Source organism: Lupinus angustifolius, chromosome LG08, assembly GCF_001865875.1.
Source record: "Lupinus angustifolius cultivar Tanjil chromosome LG08, LupAngTanjil_v1.0, whole genome shotgun sequence".
Lineage (NCBI taxonomy): Eukaryota > Viridiplantae > Streptophyta > Magnoliopsida > Fabales > Fabaceae > Lupinus > Lupinus angustifolius.
In genome coordinates this window covers 14,841,387-14,863,111 of record NC_032016.1, presented here as the reverse complement: position 1 = coordinate 14,863,111, position 21,725 = coordinate 14,841,387, and the positions used below count along the sequence as shown (strand labels likewise).

At 34.3% G+C, this 21,725-nt stretch overlaps 3 protein-coding genes across 3 annotated transcripts; 1 reads left to right on the top strand and 2 right to left on the bottom strand.

Annotated features, from left to right (window-relative positions):
- LOC109354872 (pentatricopeptide repeat-containing protein At4g21190-like) lies at nucleotides 262-4,307 on the bottom strand. The gene is made up of 6 exons (XM_019597661.1): nucleotides 4,170-4,307; nucleotides 3,032-3,123; nucleotides 2,805-2,903; nucleotides 2,488-2,631; nucleotides 2,080-2,292; nucleotides 262-824 (listed from the first exon to the last, which is right to left on the bottom strand). Exons 2-6 carry the CDS (start codon nucleotides 3,113-3,115, stop codon nucleotides 486-488), a joined length of 879 nt encoding a protein of 292 aa, XP_019453206.1. The 5' UTR covers nucleotides 3,116-3,123; nucleotides 4,170-4,307; the 3' UTR covers nucleotides 262-485.
- LOC109354871 (uncharacterized protein At3g49140-like) lies at nucleotides 4,491-11,814 on the top strand. Its single transcript, XM_019597660.1, has 11 exons — nucleotides 4,491-4,641; nucleotides 5,054-5,153; nucleotides 6,257-6,479; nucleotides 7,476-7,569; nucleotides 7,662-7,729; nucleotides 8,204-8,362; nucleotides 8,464-8,589; nucleotides 8,743-9,078; nucleotides 9,952-10,104; nucleotides 10,472-10,567; nucleotides 11,546-11,814. The coding sequence occupies exons 1-11, from the start codon at nucleotides 4,563-4,565 to the stop codon at nucleotides 11,648-11,650; spliced, it is 1,539 nt and encodes a 512-aa protein (XP_019453205.1). The 5' UTR covers nucleotides 4,491-4,562; the 3' UTR covers nucleotides 11,651-11,814.
- LOC109353413 (DNA-directed primase/polymerase protein) lies at nucleotides 14,177-21,444 on the bottom strand. Its single transcript, XM_019595674.1, has 14 exons — nucleotides 21,163-21,444; nucleotides 20,897-21,057; nucleotides 19,658-19,827; nucleotides 19,406-19,552; nucleotides 19,242-19,293; nucleotides 18,947-19,121; nucleotides 18,115-18,197; nucleotides 17,627-17,839; nucleotides 17,000-17,116; nucleotides 16,317-16,473; nucleotides 15,578-15,685; nucleotides 15,224-15,289; nucleotides 14,908-15,143; nucleotides 14,177-14,578 (listed from the first exon to the last, which is right to left on the bottom strand). The coding sequence occupies exons 1-14, from the start codon at nucleotides 21,227-21,229 to the stop codon at nucleotides 14,495-14,497; spliced, it is 1,836 nt and encodes a 611-aa protein (XP_019451219.1). The 5' UTR covers nucleotides 21,230-21,444; the 3' UTR covers nucleotides 14,177-14,494.

Sequence of the window (21,725 nt, the reverse complement as noted above, 5' to 3'; positions counted from 1 at the left end):
CCTCAATGCAAATTAAAGTTATTATTTAATGACCAAATAATTACAAGTTTAAATCCTGGAAATAACCTCTATATTTTCAAGTGAAGCTTCGTACAACTTCCTCATACCCCACTATAAAGTTAAACATTGTGGAAAATTTCAAACCAATGCACCCAATTTTAATCCAGCATTGATACTGGTTTGAGAGAAGAACACCACATCTCAAATTCTCAGGCTTCCTTATTACAGGATTTCTGAATTGTTTGTTTGGATGCAGGATTGATAAAATGATCCATCTATACCCTCACAAAAAAAAATGATTGCCACTAGATTCTATGAAATTTTACATTTTGTTCAATTTTAAAAGCATGGTCTCCTAGTGTTTATAGTGTATTTATCTCTCAACAACTTGTATAAGATGGGCCCAGAAATATCATTATAGCTTAAAGAAACTCATTTGATAATCATCTTTCTAGCATTACACATATATAACTGGTTCCACACTCTCACAAATCATCCGAAATTTGCACAGGTTCCATCAATATTACATCAGCACCCTGTTGGAATTGCTCATCCATTACCTCTGAATTATCTTCAGATGTATGATCTTCATTTAAGTCTTTCTCATCCTTTTCTCTGTAGTTGTTGGCTCGGTTAGGCTGACCTTGCACCTGGATTCTTACGCGCTTTCCTTTGATGAATCTATATTCCCATCTAGGTGGGGGATATTTCATGTGTAACTTCTCGTATTTGTCCAGCATACCCAGTTCCTTGAAGACATCCCCAACCATAGCAACAACAGAAATACGGGGTCGAATGCCAAGCTCCTCCATGTCTGCAAATATCTACAGGGGAAATTAAGCAGTAAATATCCATGATGTATTGAGTTTGAAGTCCCCTCATCTGAACTACCATCCAATCTTATTATTTAATACAGGAGTGTGTTAAGTTGGTAACTACTACACAATAATATTGCTAATTAGAAATTCACAACAATTAGCATTAATCTTTTGGTTGAAATTGAATAATTGACATTTCTAAAAGAATTTATATGATATTGTGAGTTTTAGGTAAGATAAGGAGGAAAGGAGAGAAATATGCTAACAAATAATAACATTGATATTGATTTAATGTGGTGACTGTGTGATGTATTGTGAATTTGAGATACAAAAGACAAAACTAATAGTCATAATAGTAAAATTCTATTCCTAGTTTGTAAGAACTATAAAATGAACAAGGGTAGAGAGAGAAATAAGATAGATGTAAAACTAAACCGTTTTATTATGTCAAAACTAAACTGATATAAGATTGCTTCTGGTATTTATACCAGTGCTAAGCTGTAACTGCTCTAACAAACTAAACTATCTGTAGAAAATTGACTATGCTAAACTATCATTGACTACCCTATCATTCGAAGATAATGATATAACAAAAAAAATCACAGACAATAAATATGAAATAAATTGTAAGAGATCTTATAAGATACTCCAAAAAAAATTAGGTATAAAAAATGTATTATAAGATACTTCTGGCCACATGGCTTGACGAAGCGGCCTGAAACTTCTGGTGTGATTCTAGTGACAGATAGGAGGGAGATGAATCTGATGACGTGGTCGTCATCTAGAAAGATGGCACGATAAAGAGAGAAAGCAAATTGGAGTTCCACATTTTTGAGAAATAGATGACGGAATAGTGATAAGACAGGTCACGAAGGATGGTACCACATTGCCACTCTAACACCTTGTCGAAGTGGAGATTTTAGGCATAGAGAAGTAAAATACAAAATAATACGACTGATATTGGTTTGATGAGGTGATGGTAATCATGCATTTTGATACCAAAGACAAAGCTAATAGTTCTATTTATGCTAAAATACTATAATCCTGGACCTCTGGTCCAAATTAAATATGGAAAAAATCATATAATATAAATATGAAACAATTCCAAAGAAATCTCCTAAGATACCCTACAATACTTTAAGATATAAAACAAAATTTTGAGGCACTTAATATTTTCAGATTATTTAACAGATACAAATAGGTTAGATTGATATAAAAGAATAAATAATTTAACTTGATACAGAACTACTAATCATAATACCTCAAACATCTTCTCATGCATGCCCCTCTTATTGTAGATAGATATCATTTTATCAAAGAATTTGCTAGGCAAGCTTTCCAAGTATTGCATTAATAACTTTGTCCAGAGCTCTTCAGCTTCGTCAAGTCGATCATCCTCAGCTAAAGCATTAAGTAATGTGAAATAACTTCCCATTGTCCGTCCTTGACCTTTGCTTAACATCCATTTTGCTATCTACAGCGCCATATGTACTGGTAAATAAGTCTAGGGAATGATAGTACAAATAAATAAACTAAGAAAACTAACTGTATTTGAGATGAATATCTATCTTTACTTTAGAGATATCAAAGCAATGGGCCAATACAACTCAAATATAGAAAGCAAAGAACATTAAAAATGATGAGGAAACAGTTATTTCTTTTAAAGTACCTGTATTACCCGCTTCCACTCTTGCTGGTCTTCGAGAGTCTTGAGTGCCTTTTTTACAGTGATTAAAGGAAACTCTAACTCCCAAGCAACATAGGAATCAAGTGCTCCATAAACTTCCTCTTTCACATTTGACAGTTCCTTAATCTATATAAGACAGTAGAGAACTTAGTTTTCCAGAAATGGAAAAATTAAAAAACTGAAAGTCTTTGTATTAAGTGAAAATAGCACCATGGTGATTATCCAATGAAAAAACATAATTGGAGATTAAATTACCAGATTAATGACAAAATGAATACAAGAATTAAGGAGGAACTTACAGACTTAACAAGCTTAGCAGCTTTGGAAATGGTCCCAATTCTTTTATTGGTCTTCCAAACTCGTGGGTATCTTGGTCTTGGACCTTTTGCAGCACATACCTGAAATTAGAAAAATCAAAGTCACCCACCATTTCATTTCCTAGAGTTAAAATAGTTGGTTCTAACAAAAAGTTCCATCATGAAAATTTTGGTTACAATAAATATGGACCATAATTCCAGCATCTTACCACAGTACTTCTTATACTTGTTGGAATTTTAATTGCTTCAAATGTTTTAGCAATGAACAGTGGAGAATCTCTCAGTGCAAGCATCCTAAGAACTGCACAATTTAAGGGGAAAAAACACGATAAGGACATAAACAATCACTACAACATGTCCATTGTTCAGGTGTATGAATTATTTTTAGCATTACAGAAACACTTCTCTTGCTTTCTTAAATTATTAAGTTTTTGTTTGACCTTGCTGTGCAATTTCCGCCATAACCAATAATTGCTTATGTGAAAATTGCTTTCATAATAATGTATGTCTGCGAGTCTACATAAACACATAGAACATTCTTAAACTCGGAAGAGGGTACCTTCTTCAACAATAATACTTAAAAATAGCATAATACCCAAACATAAATCAATAATATATCCATAATCAACATTCAAAAGTCCAACTTCAGAATAACAAAGTAAAACAAACAAAAATCATAACATAGTGGACACCAGGGGACTTTTTTTATTTACTCATTTGAGACTGCTTTTAAGCTATGTAACCACAAGGCCAAACAGACCAACAAGGCGTTGATCTAATGGTACAAGACCTCATTGAATCCTCAGATAGACCATAAAATCTGAGGTTCGATTCCTGTGAGCGACATTTGTTGGGATGGGCAGCCAAGCACTCCGAAAGGATTAGTTCCTTACCCATAGAGTAAGGAGATACCCTTGATTATACAAAAAAAACCACAAGGCCAAACAGGGCAATAGGAAGTGTTCTACTTCGGGGCAAGAAAAAACTCAAACGCCTAAAGATAATACATATATAGCCCTACACTATCACAATGAAATTTCAAACAGAAAATAATAAAATCAAAATTTCTGGGCAAGCTTAAACCAGGATAAAAAGATATGAGTATAAGTATCAATTCTATTCAAAGCACTTATATTTATAAACTATATATCATCATTACATGTTATAAAACAGCACCAGGTTTTCAAATTGATGGTGAATAAACTAAGAGATAAGAAAATCCTCATAAATCCAAATAACAAGCAAAATTGTTCATTTTTTTGTTATCTAATCCTTGCTCAATATCAAAAAATGCAATTCCTAAACTCCAAAACTAAAAGGGAGCATGATAAGACATAAAAAACTCACCACAGTAAGCTTAAATATACTTGAACCCAGTCTTGTTAAAACTTCAATCTCAACGTTTTCGTTTTTAACACTTACCCTTTTCCACCATTTCTGAGAGAGAGAGTGACACAAGTGTAAGCAAAAAACGACAGAAACGTGAAATACCGCTAACAAGTTCAGTACTTGTGGATAGATATTTCGTAGGACTTCAAAACGACAGCGTTTTTATCCAAAAGGGCATATTCGTATATTCTATTTGAATTAAACGACTTAGAAGATGACACGTGTGAATTCGTGGAAAATCTACTTGTTTTCGGTTGTAGCTGATTACTATTGCTACTAATCGAAACAAAAAACCTCATCTTCTTCTACTTCGAGCACTGTGGATCTCTCATCATTGTGTGAAGACAATCGATGATGATCATCGAACCACCTATCGCCGTCGTTAGATTCCCCACCGGCGCCACCGCTCGCTCCGCCGCTGGCCTACCTCGTAATCTCTCTCTCTAAACCTTTTCTCTTGCTCGGTTTCGTTGTACGAAGGCTTTTTTTCCGCTTATTCAATAAGCGCTTGCTTTCGAGTGTGATTTTGATTTTAGAGACTAAGGATTGCGGATTAACAATACGGCGTCGTTTTGTAGCAATTTATAGTTCGAATTTAGCAGTAGCGGTTGTGCATTCTTTTGTTAATTGTAACATTTTTTTAATGCAGAAAACCGTTAACCATAGCGTTTTATGGTGAATTTTTATTTCAAATTTAGTTATAGTGGTGTTCCATTTTTGTTCATTGAAACGTTTTTTTTTACAGAGTACCGTTAAGGACCGCATTTTGCAGTGATTTACAGTTCAAATGTTGTAGTAGCGATTGTGCATTTGTTCATTGAAACATTTTTTTGTTGTTGCAGCGAATCGTTCAATGTGGAGCAGCACAGAAGATGTGAACGGGGCAGGTTATGTTGCATCGAGCCGGCTCACTTGTTGTAGCTGTAGTTTTGATGTGCCATGGTAATGTCACATTCTTTGATTTCAATGTATTGTTGTAGTGTTTGGTAATATTGGACATGTTGATGATTAAGGGATGAAATTAGTGATAATATTATCATCTAATGAAATTTGTATGACTATGAATTTGTTGAGGAACATGGCAAAGTTGGAGAATTTTGAGAGAGAAGTAACGTGAGAGGAATGTTAAATTGATTTAATCTGAAAAAGTGATTGCACAATAGCCACAAAGTGACTTATATATAGCAGAACTAATTAAAATTAATCATCTAATTAACTCATGTGCATTTGCAACTAACTAAATGGTCGTTAACCATACTCAACCAACACATGTGGTAATAAATCCAACATGACAGTAATAATTCAAGAATGGGAACTTGGGATTGTGGAGATACTGTTGAATGAAGCAGATTTTGATTTCAAATGCTGTGTCAAGTCCTAAGATTTTCAAAAGCTCTATGGGGATTGAAAAATTCTCTGCATCGGTTTTTGATTCCAAATGTTGTGTCAAATAGTAAAATTTCAGTTAGATGCCCATTAATATCAAGGAAGATGAAATATAGTTTTTGTTTATGAGAAAGCTGAATGTGTGAGTGGGGGGGGGGGAGATCACTGACCTACTGACCTTTATGGATAAACTGTTCTGATTGAACTGATTTATTTAAAACTAGGGTGAATGTCTTAAATCACTGTAAGATGAACTTTGCTAAAAGTAGAATAATTTAAAAAAATCTTCAACCTGAGAGACTTCTGGAGTATACAAACAAGGAGTTGGTTCAATGATGTAAGATCCCGTTGGATCCTCAGGTATCATACAAGGCCAAAGGCCAAGGTTCAGTCCCTTGGAGTGACACTTGCTGGGAGGGACAACCATGCATCCCAAAAGTGATCAGTTCCTTACTCACATGGTGAGAGAATGCCCTTGGTTAACCCTTAACACCAATAAAGACATCTAGAGTATGTGGTCATGTATTTAAGAAATCCTTTTTTTGTGATGTCTTGGTTTTACCTGTGACATTTGTGTTGAAAGTTTTGGCTACCTTTCAGCTCTTGAATTACTAAATGTTGTCAGTGGGAATATATAATAAATGAATATAGTTTCACAGGGTAAGAAGTAAAAAATACACTGGTGCTCCCTTCACAAGAAGAAACAAACTCGTAAAGAATAGAGTTCGAGCATCATCAGAGCATCTGAGCTCAGCTCAGGACCCTGAAAAGAAAAATGAGAAGACATCGTATCATCCATCTGAGGAAATTATTGCGTCAACATCAGAGAATGGTGGAGATGCTAGACTTACAGCAGCAGAAACAAGTAGAACAATTATTGAGGTATTAGATAATAAGCTCGCTAACCGATGAAATAACCTCACAAAAGGAGCAAATGAAATTTGGTAAACATGCAGGTTTTCTTATTTAAATGTCCCATGTGTACATCAGAGAGAAAGATGAAGCTAACTGCTCAGATAATGCTGGGTAGAAGATTATTGTATATACTCAGAAGTCATTAACCTGTAATGTTCTTATATGAAGGGCAGTTGATGATGGCAAATTTATATACTCAAACCATAGCCGGTGTCTCCATTTCATTCTAGAATCTTGTCTAGAATTGATTTAGCATTACCTGTCCTTCTAAAGGTATACAAAATTTTAAAAACAAGGAAAAGACATTTTATGTCTCCAGTTAGCTGTGTAGTTAATTGCCAAATTAGTATAAGAAAAAAGGTCTTTAGTTTGGTATCATTCTTTGATTTGGAATCAAAATGTGTTAATTCAACATTTAGAGAAAAATGCTATTCTTTTTCTTTCTACAGCCTGCAGTTGACTTATGGAAAACACAGACGTTGTCATGGCTGCTTGCAATTCTAATACAGAATATATGGAAAGTCTAGTAATGAAATGGAACAAAGAAATTTTCTAACAAAATTATTGAAGTTTCTTTTAACAAAATTATTGAAGTTACACAAACTTAATTAACAGGATTATCTTCTCATTCAAATAATACATATTGAACTCGTTACACCTTAATTTATGTTTATCTTTGAAAAGTGAATGTCAAAATTATCTTCATATTCTGTACTTATATTATTATTATTGCTTTAACTGTAAAGATGTTGCTTGGCCGTATTTGTTTGTTCAGACTATGGATTTCGTAAGTTGGATCCTTTATCTTAATATGGTCTAGTCTAAATTAAGCCCAGGCTCAACTCATACACTGAAAAAGCTGAACTTGATGGAAGAACTCTAACAAGCAGCTCATCAGTTGCTTTTATTCTTATCACAACTAGGAATGCATAGCTGATGATGAATGTGCTATATCTTTTTTAGGTTAACAGCAAAGCAACACTAATGTTCTCAAGTTTGATTAATGATGAAAATATCATTTGGCCAGATTTGCCTTATTTGACTGATGAACATGGAAGTAAGTCAAGGCTGTATGATCATCATTCATATATTATTTTTCTCATGCTCTAGAGGCTTCATTGACCTAAGTAAATGTTATATGCATTGCAGATATGTACTTTCAAGTGAAAAGAAGTGAAGATATTTTGCAATCCCTAAATTCAGAAAATAATTTTGTGGTATGGCCATGTCTCTACCCTCTAACATTTAAGATAATGCCCTAGCCTTTTTTTTAAAAATATTTACAATTGGTTCACTTGACTTCCAATGTGGTTGTTTGCCTTCTGATGTGGAGGTCATGAGTTTGAACCCTGGAAACAACCTCTTCGCTTGCGAGGGTAGAACTATGTACATTTACCCTCTCACACTCCACTAGGTGGGAGCCTCGTGCACTGAATTCACTTGACTTCCATTATGTGCACCTTCCTTTCACTCCTTTAACAGTAACTTTTTATTATCACTTTTTTGCTTGTAGTGTTTCATTGTATTATTTGAAGTATAAATTGGAGCCTTTGTTGCTACAAATTATTCATCTCAAACTTTCATTTTTTTTTCAATCTTCTCGTTCATTCTGATCCTAAGTTCCGTTCGTATTTTGCAGTTTGCAAAGTTTGCATCTCTTAATGGATTATCTGTTCTATACCTTGTTGTAGCAAGTCATCGTTGGTGTGGATGCCATGGAAATGATCTCCGAGATGGACTTATCAGGTGATGACTTTGGGATTGAAGAAATTGATGATCAAGATACTGATGATTCAGATGACAGTGATGAAGAGGAGGAAGATGAAGCAGAAGACGAGGATTATGATTCGGTCTGGATATTTTTAAAATGTAATTTGATATTGCATTTTGAAACTGTAAACAACATTGGTAAAAAAATTGTGATATATCATTATTTTTATCTTGTTTGCAGGAATGGGTGGTCTCACTGTCAGATGAGGATGCGCAAGAAGATTATGATGAAACACCCGCAGACTGGGCGAAATTGGAGACTATGCGTTCTTCTCATCCAATGTATTTTGCCCAAAAGTTGGCTGAGGTAGATATTAATGGCAGAATGTTCGTTACATGAAGGAGTGTTTGGCAATATCTAATTTGTGACTAATAGAGACCCTCAATGTAGCAACTTTTCTATTGCAATTTCACCAGGGTTTATTCGTATAATAACTTTTGTGTCATTAATATTTTCTAGATTGCTTCAGACGATCCAATTGATTGGATGGAGCAGCCTCCAGCCTGTGTAGCTATCCAAGGAGTTCTAAGACCTGCTTTTATTGAAGAACATTCTACAATGCAGAAGCATCTATCTGCCAATCAATCCAGTAATACTGACATAAGTAAATCCATAGAAACTAAAGGTGAAAAGAGTAGTGCAATTAATGGTCATTTGAATAATTCTGAGGCATCTAAAGATAATGCAGCACAACAAGTGGAGAATAATGGGAATAGTGACATCCCCTTTAATGAGACTTCATTTATCAAATTGGAGATGACTAAGATTCAGGTGATTTCAGCCCATGGACATCCTGTAAGTAGACTGGTCTATATATGTGTGTTTCAATGTACAATTGATCATAAACTGTGTTCTTATTCACTGATATGGTGCTTTACTGGCAAATTGCTGACTTCTTTTTGTAACTTCAAACAATTAGTTAATAAATACATTATATATTTCAGTGTAAGATCATTCTGTCAATCTGCTTATTATCTTATCTTAATCTTCTACAATAAGAGTGGGGATCCACTTACTCCAAGAGTAAGTGGAAAAAATCTACTCTATATCTTAACCATCCATTCTAGGAAAATCTAATTATTGGAATTAGTTAGTATATTTGAACAATTAGATCTTCATAGAATGGATGGCTAAGATGTGGAGTAGGTTTTTTCCACTTACTCTTGGAGTAAGTAGTTCCCCTCCCCTACAATAATTTATAAATATTAACCTAAAATATGGGTACGAATTGTAGTTTTTCCCACAACAATTTTAGTACTGAAAGGGGTGCATCATCATAGGTGACTAATTAATACTAATACTCTCTAGTCAATGCGAAGCAGAAAAACTAAAATTGATTGAGTAGCTACACAAACAACATAGATAGCAATGAGAAATTTCAACCAGAGAGTTTCATGTCCTATGTTCTATGGTGTTAAGTAACTTTTATGAAATAGTGATTTTTCTTATGAGTAACTCTATTGGTTAAAATGATTAAATGAATAGTGACAGATAATTTGAAATTGCATTAGTTAATCCTATTTGCTGGATTACTATAAGAGTGTAAGGAGCAAGATATAGATAGCCTATTCTGGGGGTTAAGTATACCTAATCTAAGAACACTTCATTGTGATGTGTTTATTTGGATCTTTTTCATTGGAAAACAATTTTTATTCTCATTCTTTGCAGACTGTCCTTGAATTAGAGGACTACATGAAAGCTCAACCTGATGCTATTGCACACTCAGCTTCTAAAATCATTTCTCATTTGAAAGCTGGTGGAGAAAAGACCTTACAAGCCCTTAAGTCTTTGTGTTGGAGATACAAGGGTCTTGAAGTGGAGGTAATGCAGAACCTCTTGGACTAATTTCCCTAAAGCTCTTTTTTCGGTAATTTTATCTAACTGTCTTTCTAGCCAGTTGCCACAGCCAACAGTCACTGACATTTCACTAGTCACTACTCACTACTATCTACTATAGATGGCAGTATAGAATTTTTGGCAGCTCAATCTTTTTAAATAGTAACCTGACCTATTAATGGACATCTATGTGTGTTGAAAATAGAGATGTTTATAAAGTATAAACCATTTGAGAATTTATTACCTTCCTTATCATCTGTTCCAGTTTCTTGAGAATACTTTTGCATAAGCATATACCCATTAATGCATATTATGGTCAATGCTTACTTTTTCTTACTGCAATTTATCACAGGAGGCGCAGCTTATCTGTGTAGACTCCCTTGGGTTTGACCTGAGGGTTTGTTCAGGAACTCAAGTTCAAACACTGAGATTTACATTCAAGAAAAGGGTACATCAGTTATTTTACATTGCTACATATATTTCACAAGTTATGATTGATGTAAGTTATGCCATTTATTATGCCTCTAAACACCTACAAGTGAAGCCTGGTGAAACTATTTTTTTCATATTTAGGGTCTAGTATAGGCTAGTTAAAAATAAAGTGTGTACTGTATACCTTAAACCCATTCTAAATATATGTAGTAGTGGAAGGGGAAAACAAAGAAAAAATTAGCATATTTTTAGTTAACCACTTCACCAAACAGCAAACAATGAAACAATATTATTTTTTATATTGCTCCATTGTATTTAAATTTTCGGCCATACTTTTGTTTTTTTAGTAAATATTTATTTTGGTCCCTCAAACTTTTTTTTACCATATACTCCCCAAAAGTATTATTCATTTTTACCATATACTATGACATCGGAAACCGAATACTCCCCAAAAGTAACAAATGTTGGTCAAATTATTCATTTTTACCATATACTATGACATCGGGTAAGGACTATTTTGACCTACATTCATGATAATTGAGTATTAGTTTGGACTTTTATTTTTTCGGGGATCAAATTGGTACACGAAAATTTTTAAGGACTAAAGTGACTATTCACTCTTTGTTTTTTGAGTGAATACATACATTAGTCCTTAAAAACAAAACTTTCGTACACCAATTTGATCCCCGAAAAAATAAAAATTCAAATTAGTGCTCAATGGTCACGAATGTAAGTCAAAGTAGTCTCTACAAGGTGTCATAAAACATGCTAAAAAGGACTCATTTGATATTTTTGGAGCTATTTTGGGTTTTTCAATTTTTGAGAGACCAAATTGGTACACCTGAAATTATTGAGGGAACAAAATAGGTATTTACTTTTGTATTTTAGTTTGACACACCACCTAAATATACCTGATTTTGGACTGTAGCTTTTTTGCATAGAATTGGGAAGCAGACCTATGTATTTTATTCAATTTATTAAATTACATTTGTAGGCCACGTCTGAGTACACTGCTGAGAGACAACTCAATGATTTACTATTTCCAAAAGTTCATCCAAAGCAACAAAAAACGAAGCAGGCACATCAAAATGATTGCTAATATCTTGTAAATATTATTTCCCATTGGAATTTTGTATGCCTTTTTGGCCAGTTATTGTGTATAAAAGTGAGGCAGGAAAAAAGGAAGCCTTGCAGTGCAGTTGCTAATCAGGTTATGTACGTTATATTATCTTTAATAATTAATTGGAAGTAATTTTTTCCTCACTTGCTTCCTTACCCTGACTCCTAGCTTCTTTATCTTATTTGTTGATTACTCTAATGTCTGCTAGTATAAGCAAATAGATACATTAATATGATGAACATATGAATATGTATGTTGATCCCAACCTAATAGATAAGTGAGCCTTTTATATCCCAATCCCATTAGGTAATTATGGGGTGCCATGGTCAATTCAGTGGCACCCCATGGAAGCCAAAGTTTGCTTAGTTGTGAAACTGAAGATGACTAGCTTACATGTTTTACTTTTCTAACCAATAAAAAGTAAGGAGTGCATGGAGTAGTATAAAGTTTGGGACAGAAGATGTGGCTCCAGCTTACACATAAGGCTGATAAGTTCAATGCTAAGGTTTGAGGTTATTGAGTCAAGAGGGATGAAATAATAAAGTATATTGTTGCCGAATTGAGAATTGTGGAAGTGTCATAGGTAGGTGATAGGGAGTGACTAATGGAGCACGAGGTCTCTCCCTAAATATAAGAACGGGAGAAGATTGGTGATGGTGGAGGGGATTCAGTTGTATCAAATCTGATCTCTGACCATAACGCACCACCGTGGTTGATGGCTTCATCCTTGGTGCATTGTGTAAAATCTCATTAGATCACGCACCACCACTGTTGATGGCTTCATCTTTGGTGCATTGTGTAGAACCCCATAATGTTGGTGCCCACACACCGCCCCTCTGATACCAATAAAAACGACAATGGTGGTGTAGCGGAGGGGTCAAGTGTAGGTTAGGGATGATGAACCAGTTAAGGTGAATGAGTACTTGGGTTTGGGATAAACTATGAGGGGGAAGGTTAGGGATACTGTTATTGCATGCTACAGGGTCCATATGAGCTTTTGTTAGTCATCTCAAACTAATGCTAATGGCAAAAGGACCAATTTCTTCACATTTTTAAAATACCCTCAAACAATGTTTCAAATTATAAGAAAAAAACTCAAAATCCTAAAAAACTCGGGACTAATTTTTTTACTGAAAAAAAGTATAAATAAACACTTACTAGAAATTAACACTTACCAAAATAAGGATCTCATATAATTTAGTATGAACTCATGTCTGCTCAAAATCATGTTCACAAAATCTCCTCCATCAAAATTTAATCTCACAAACATTCTTACATCTACCTAAGGCAATGATGTAATAAGCTCCCCATTGTTTAGACCGTTTTCTTTTTTTGGGTACATTGGACCGTGTTTATTAAACCCTGACTCCAATTAGTGGTTTGACTGTCATGTACCAAAGTTGATGCAAACCGACCATGAATCATGTTTGAACCGTTGTGAACTGATTTCATGGTTAAACATGTTGAACAACACTCACGTTGACCATTTGGACTTGAACACTAACCTCATTGCACCGTTGAGTGTTGACGCTTCTATCTAGTAGATCGCCACGCTCCTTGTGTTTTATACGCAATAAAGTACATCCATATAGCTTGATAGTAATTGAAGCTCTACAATGATATATAGAAACTTATAATATATAATGTTAGAAACGTAACTGACAAGAATTCTTACTAAAATCAAGTGAATTCATGTTACAATCCAAGCTTTGTTTACTACACAACCTTAAATTGTTTATACTGAATAAAAATCAAGCTACAAGTGGATTAGATTGGATTTGATATAGTAATCAAACTAAACCAAGTCAAACTGCAACAAGTTTCTTGTTCGGGTCAGATAACTTGTTTTATAGCGAATACAAACCAAACGGCAAACAGCCTTATTTGATTGCTTAAATAAATATATTTATTTTCTAATTTAGTTTTCTGGTTTTTTAAATGTCGGTCTATCCTGTTGCTTTTTAAATAACTTATATCAACATGTCAAGTATTAGAACGAGTGACATGTCACTTTAGTCCTTGAGATTGACACTATAAATCAATTTGGTCCTTAAGTTTATAAAGTACCACTTACATATTGTTAGTTAATATGGTCCCTAATATCAATTACTGTTAGTGTGAAGTGCTCGCTGGAAATAACATGAACTTGAAATATCATGAGTAAGATATGTAGTAAAAATATCAGTTTTATACTTGAAATGAATTACATTATAAATACCCGAATAAACCCATTTTAAAATCCTTTTTACAGTAACCCAAACTTATAATCACCTTGAGAAATCTTCAAACAAATTCCATATAAAAGTCAACTTAAAATGACAATTGCTATAGAGAAGTAGAGAATTTGGATGGAAAATTATACATTCATTTTGTTTAATGGGTAGGAACAGCCTACATAACTGGATCGATCATTCTGCAAGCAGCAATTGGTGACAGAGAAGCTCATAAACAGCTTGTAGAAGAAGACTTGTTATTTTAATGATGTGGAAACCCTTATTTCGATTATTTTAATGAAGTGCGAATACTGCATGGCTGTGCCCAAAAGGCGCATTATTCATACAAGAGTTATTACAGATAGTTGTAGAATCTGATGTAAAACTGACTTGGAATCCCCTGCAAAAGCATTTCCTATCTTTCAACACAACCAATTTAAAGGATCCGCAACTCGCGCCTATCTGGTTTGTTGATGTCACATAGAAAGCCACACAAGATCATTTTATCCCTTAGCTGAACCTATCCAGTGCTATGAGTAGAACATTCTACAGTGATCCACCAATACGCACAAAATGGCCAACTCGACTATTCTGCTGCTAACATCCTAAATTAGTTGCAGCAAGTCAGTTCAGCCTGGGATGCAGTCCTTTCTACAGCCATCCACCAATCCTCATCTTCATCATCGACCACCTCCTGCTTGAAGCGCAAACTTTATCAAATTAAAATTCAATTTGCGTTTGAGTAAGATAAACATAACACCTTTGGCACAACCAAGCTATGGGTCAAACATCTTATGTTGTGATGGTTGAAGTATACCTTGTGGCTTTAACCCAAAGTATGGACTTTTTTAATCAGTTTTAAATATAAAGATTATATTAAATTTGGAGACAATATATAAGAGCAAAATTGTAATTTAACATTTTAATATTGCTAGTTTGTTTGTGAGGGTTTTAGGTTTATTAGTATAAATAAGACTAAGATGGTAAGGCCATGAAGCAAGAGTAAGGCTATGATGCACTAACCGTAGTGCTTGGCTCTGTCTTGGTTTGCTTACTCTCAATGTCCTCAACAACTTTTATGGCCTCTATCCTCCAAGAATCATTGGAGTTGTCCCCAACATTGTCTTCACAGTGTAGGAAAGTTTGGTTGTTATCACCATCTACTAGCTGTTTATCATCTAACATACCAGATGAATCAAATAACACTGAAGGATTGGAGAACACGTGAACTGGGATTGGTCGCAAGGGAGATCGGTAACCTGCCCCATTAATTGGCATGTTAACAGTCAGAAATTGAGCTTCAAAAGGGTCATCAAACACATACTAAAAATATATTAACCTCTGCAGTCAGGATCATGACATTTCTGATAATATTCTGCCCTTCTCAGATCAACAACATATATCACTGGACCAGTAAATCATCAAAGTCTTAGTAAGTTGAAATCAGATAATATAGAATACAATGAAATGAAGAAACATCTTACTGTTTACTACAAAAACATAATAAGTTTTCCTATCATTGCAAAATTTCAAGCACAATCATAAAATTCAAAATACAAGGTATGTCTGCCAAAAAACTCATTCCAGAAATCAGAGTGGGGATACTTTTTAACATTCAAAAAATACCACAAAGCAGATCCGAGAGACAAAAACATGCTTGAAAATGTAAAATAAGCACAATCGGGGAAGTTACCATTATTGCTTTTATGCTGTCTGCCAATTCGCTCACAGTATCTATTTTTTGTCATGCTGTAGACCATCAGTCCAAATTCTGATAATAGATACCAGCTGTGAATTTTTCCTGTAATTGCAGCAAAGTATCAACACAGTGAGCAGCCATATGATGAAACCTCAAAGACAACATGAAACCAAATACCTAAAAGGTTCAGAAAAAGCGAATGTGGTTAACCCGATAAACAGTTAAACAGACAAAACTAAAACAACATCATGAACAAAATTACAAAATGATGCTGAGGTTGTCTCTGGATTTGAAGGAGCAGACTCAAGTGATCATCTAAAATCTCAATTCAGCACTCTTGAGATGAAAGAGAGGATAAATATATTTGGAAATGAATCTAAGAAACTTGTACATTGAAAAATAAGCAATGCAAAGACACAAATACCAAACCAAATTATTTCTTCATTGTCCCAAGATGGTAAGATAACGTATAAGAGTAATAATAATTTCAGACTTTATCCTCACAAACCCCACACAGACTCCCAACTCCCAAGGGGGACAAATTGGATCACTAAAAAGGTGATTTAGTGGGGCAAACGTGTTATTCACTGACTAAGAGAAAAATAGGTAACGTGTTTGTGAGGGTAAAGTTTGTGCAAGTATCATCACTGAAATTCAAAATAGTCAAAACAAATATCATTTACTTATACAGAACATGCTTAAAATCAATATTACAAGCTTTAACAAATATCACCTGCTACATTCCCAATGGAGGCAACAGATAGTATAAATTCATCCAGAAATGGGAATGGCGACTTTCCCATGAAGTATGTTGCTGAAACATCACTTGTGCACGTATTCGATGTGAATTCTGGAGGAATTTGGCAGAAATTTCCAAAGTTACTATTTTCCTGTGAAAATAAAATAACTGATAACCAATTAAACATGAAATTTAAGTTTCAAGGAGGCTAACATGGCTATTATTTGAATAGCAAAAGATTTACTGGTCAATAGATCAGTAACCAATACCAACATACCACTTCAGGTTTGATATATGCTGAGCATGGTTTTAAATTTTTGTTGCAGGAGTCTCTCCACATTGAAACAAAAATTTGGCCACATTGGCCACATTTTCCCATACTTTCCCGCAATTGTGGTAAACACAATGTAACCACAGTTTAAAACCATGATTCTACCTGAACCTAAACCCTTTATTAAGAAATAGTAATTTATGTGACATGATAAAATTTATAATGAGAACAATTTGAAAATTTTAAATATGACAACCTTAAAATTCTGAGTCCTGAAAATCTTGGAACTGATATGAAAGTGTTTTTGTAAAGATTAAACTTCATTACCACAGCCAAAATTTGGAACTAGAAATGATTATAAAATAAATTTGATGAAATGGAAATTTTATTAAGAGCACTAAACTACCTCTGTATCAAAATGCAGAGTCTTCACACATTCTAAATTTGGTTTACAAACCAGAACCTTTTCACAATCAACATCTGTATTGCAGATCAAAGAAGCCATGAACACATCTTCTTCACCCTGTCACTTAAAGACATCAAAATTGAAAATAACTAAGTGGCAAAAAATGGAATTTACACAAAACCAATAAAAGACAATACAGGCATAAATCATAAGCATGTAATATCGGCTTCACCTAACAATCCTACACTGGATATGATCATACAACTCCTGTTAGTCTCCAACAAGACACATTAGGTGATGATAATCTCACAACAATATGTGCTACTATTCTTTCTACTTGGCAAAGCAATAAACTTAGAAATTCATAAGATCTAAAAAACTGCATATAAAATGACTTGACTCATCCAGAGGATCTCTATGTTCATCTAACTGATAAAACTTGTTATTCTTCATTCTCAATATTCCAGTTAAGTCCTATTTTATACTATGCAAAGAGTACTCTGCAGTACTTAAACTGCATATTCCAATTTTCATTAAAAAAAAGAGTTTGAATAAAACCCCTACTTAATAAAACTATTATGATGGTACAATTTAAAATAGTGATATTAGGAAATAAAAGTATCATACCATGTTCATACACTTAAACCTCTCTTTTGGTAGAAGAACTGAACTTTTTCCAGCCTTTGAAGATAAAAAAAGACGAAAGCAACGATTCCGAGTATACACGGCAGTGTCCACAAAAAGTTGTCTATCAGATACATCACAGTTTGCATCTTTCATCACAAACAGCTCTTCAAATCTTCCATCTTTCCCTCTAGCATTTAGAACTCTTGAGCATATCTGGTAATAAATATGTCATTATCATCAGAGTGACAATAGTTGATACTTCAACAGAAAAATAGCACAGAAAAGGATGCATATTTCCAAGCAAAAATCAACCTTTTATCAGACATTACCATAAGTATTTCAAAATTACTGAATTCAAATCTTTTATAAAATTACTTCACCTGTGTGTAGAGAGAGAGAATGGAATCAGAACTGGTAGAAATCCGTCCGAATCCAAATTTCATCTCTAGCTAATTGGGAAAAAAACTAAAGAAGAATATAAGACTTACTTCTGAAACAAATGCACCTGCGTGAGAGTTATCCTTGAAAGCAGCCTTTGGTATGCGAATGATCAGATGACGAGAGAACTTCTCTGCATGTATTATTAATAAAAGATGATATGGATCATAACAAAGCAGTGAATAAACACCACGATTGAGGTCTTAGCAGTGCTAAATAAAGCTTCACCTAGATATGTTAAACATAGAGAACACCTACCGCGAATGTAAAATATTCTTTCAATCAATGAAGAAAAAAACCTTGCAGAAACAATTAGCAAGTGCTGAAAGTGACAAGTGGTTCAGCTTGTAAAGTCTTTAGCACTAGGCACAAGGACTTTTTATTGAATCCCCCCATCACCTAGGAGGGATGGACTTTAAGAAAAGATGAGAGTTACATACTATTGTGTAACCCAAACCAACTCAACTAAACAAAATCGAAACGTACTAGAGGGAAACAGAAAAAAGCAACTTGACTATTTCAGAATCAGCTAGAGAGGGTACAATCTTTATATTCCATTAACAACGTAGAGCACCAATGAAAGCCTATCTAATCCTGAACACAGATTCTTAACTCTTAAGTGGTAATCAATATGAGGGTAACTGTCAAATATCAATGTAAACATATGTTGATTAGCAACAAAAAATTTCTCCAAAAATCGTTCAGCCTGATAAATCAAAAGAAAAAGTTTAAACTTGGATCAAGGAAATCATAAGAAAACTGCAGAACCAAGAATTTTTAAAGTGTCAACCATTGAAAGAAAGAGCATCTAAGCAAGCAGCTCAATGGAGATAGGGGTACAAAGCTTACAGTAAAGACAATAGAGCTGAAGAAAAGTCACACCTTCAGTCGAAGAATCAAGCTCTACTACCCAATCATGATCTCCTTGGATTGCATACTTTTCATGTAGGGCTTCTAGAACTACTGATAACAAGAGATCAACCATTTTGTCTACATCCTTTCCTATGTTGACTTTCTTATTAAACTCCAAATCAAAATAAAGGTGGCATGGTAAACCCTGTGAACAAATAAATTTTTAGACCCTTGAAACATGCACCCAGATCACTTTCGCTCGCAATGTAACACAGCACCATTTCTCCCAATTAATTCAGTGAAATAAAGCACATAGGATAAATACCTCTCGAATCACTTCATAATGATGACGGAATTTTGAATCCATATTTTTGTACCTAGGAGTACAGTCATCAGCAATATGAACATACAGAGTCAAGGAACCATCTCTGTCATTACTCATTAGTAGCAAAAAATGAATCACATGACAGAAAAATATATGAAGAAAACCTTTGCCAGAATTCTGTATATGTAGACGCGAGGAACCTTCTTTGCCCATTAAAATGGTCTTGATAACTGAAAACATGAACACCATCTTGTCCTTTGGCAAACTTCATTGCATCATCCTGCCTTGGGAAAGTAACCCAAACTTCCTTCCTAGAGAAACATAACGAAGGATTCAATTCATATTCTGATACATGAGGTGCAAGAAGAATACACATATAGAATTATTTATGGGTAGAACCAGCATCTGACAACAACCTTAAGTTCAAATTCTTTTGCTGAGAGAGATCAAGACGTATCTCATGTAACAATCGCCATAACCTAATTGATTTTTTGGGAGGCACGCCACGAGGAGATCCATAAAATACAACCGGGGAGAATTGTTTCCCACGTCTAAGGCTTTTTGCTTTGTCTACTGCTGATTTAATCTGAAATGATGACCACAAGATAATTTAATTTGGCAGAAAGATAAAATTCAAGCTAAGTTGCTAGACAAAAGGTATATAGCATCAAGAAATAAACATGGGTATTTTATAAGGACAAGTATAGGTGCGAGTATGTGTGTATAAACAAATAAATAAGTAGCTAAATCGGAAGATAAATATAGTTTCCCTAACATCCTAATTTCAATTTTCCAACAACACTTCATAACTTCTACTATGCAAATCAAACAAATTGGAAGAAAAACTTTATGTTCGAGTCGTTGAAGTACATAACTAAAATCTACTCCCAATCATATTCAATAGCAAAAACTTGAACCAAAAAAAACCAAGGATACCTAATAAGTAACCATGTGTATTAATTGCATCTATGTGTGAATCATATTCGAAAGCATGAGGGTCGTGACAAAGCGCTGAAACTTAAAAGCCTTGTTTTGCAGCATGGAGAGACTAGAATTAACCACTTTCTTACTACACTTGTTTGTTTAGAGCAGTGTTTTAAATTGCGGTTGCGATCATGATTGCAATTACGGTCGCGATTGCTATTACGATCGCGATTGCTATTACGGTCACGATTGCTATTACGGTCACGATTGCAGTGTGAATTATTTTTTAATTCGATGGGCACAAATGCTGTCCGATGAGGTTGCACGGCACTGACAGCAGTCCAATGTGGCCGCATCAATGTCATTCGGTGTCAACCCGTAAATGCGGTGTGATGCGGTTATGGCGGTTGTCGCAACTGCAATATTGCTGCAGCATCACATGATGTGATCTGCAATCTAAATCATTGGTTATAGAGTTTTCTTATAACATGTTTTATTGAATTCTTACTAAAATTGCTCTAGAAAAGGTTCGCGCCATGATCACTAAAGAATGAATTCTTTTAAGCCTAAACAAACCGGCCTAGTAGAACCATAGTTACATAATTCTATCATTTATTGTGCCTACTATACCACATACCAAGTTCATCATAAGAATTCAGTAACAGGTAACTATGGACGGAACAAAATCGAAGGAATCAATTATAATTATAATAATTAGTAACAGTAATTACTTTGTCAACGGAAGAGTGAATTTCTGATTCTGTTGAATTCCTTAATGTTAAGGGAGTTTTCTGTTCTCCATCAACTGATAATGGTGAAGGAGAACCCGATCGCGTTGAAATTCCTTCATGCAATCTACTTTTACTCCTTTTTCTTTCCCTCATAGCAGATGCTAACATAACAAAACAATAATTATGATAATAATAATAATCATAATCATAATCATTATTGAAAAAGAAAATTGAAATTTAAAGTAACATAGGTTTGGTTGAATTACATGGAGGGGATAAACCGCATTTGAAGCATGCGAACAAACGATCAACATCATCCATGTTGCTTGACATTTTTCCTTTTCTTACGATTTTGTTTTCTGAGAATTCAGAATTTTATTTTTGGAATTGAGGAAACAGTGATATTGTTTTGTTTTCCTTTTTCGATTAGGGGCGGGAATTTGAATTTCAGATATTTCTGAACCCGGTCGAAGTCTCGGTTTAAATTGGGCCTGAAAATATTAGCCTGGCCCAAAGTTATCTGTATAGTTGGGCCCGACTAATTTTCTTCTTTTTTCATTTTTATTTTTTATAACAAGTATTTCATACAATTTGGATTAGTACCAAATATATATATGATCATAGGTATAACATTAATATTGTCAGTTTTATTTACCAAAACGGACCATTTTCTTTAGTCCGAACCAAAAAGAATCTTCACGTGTGACTAATTCATGAATTGTGTTTTTCCTACTCCATCAGAACGAGCTTGAATCCTATTAATAACATTTTTTGAGGGACATCCATAATACTAAAAAAGGATTAGTCACTCATTCAAAGGACCAGCTCA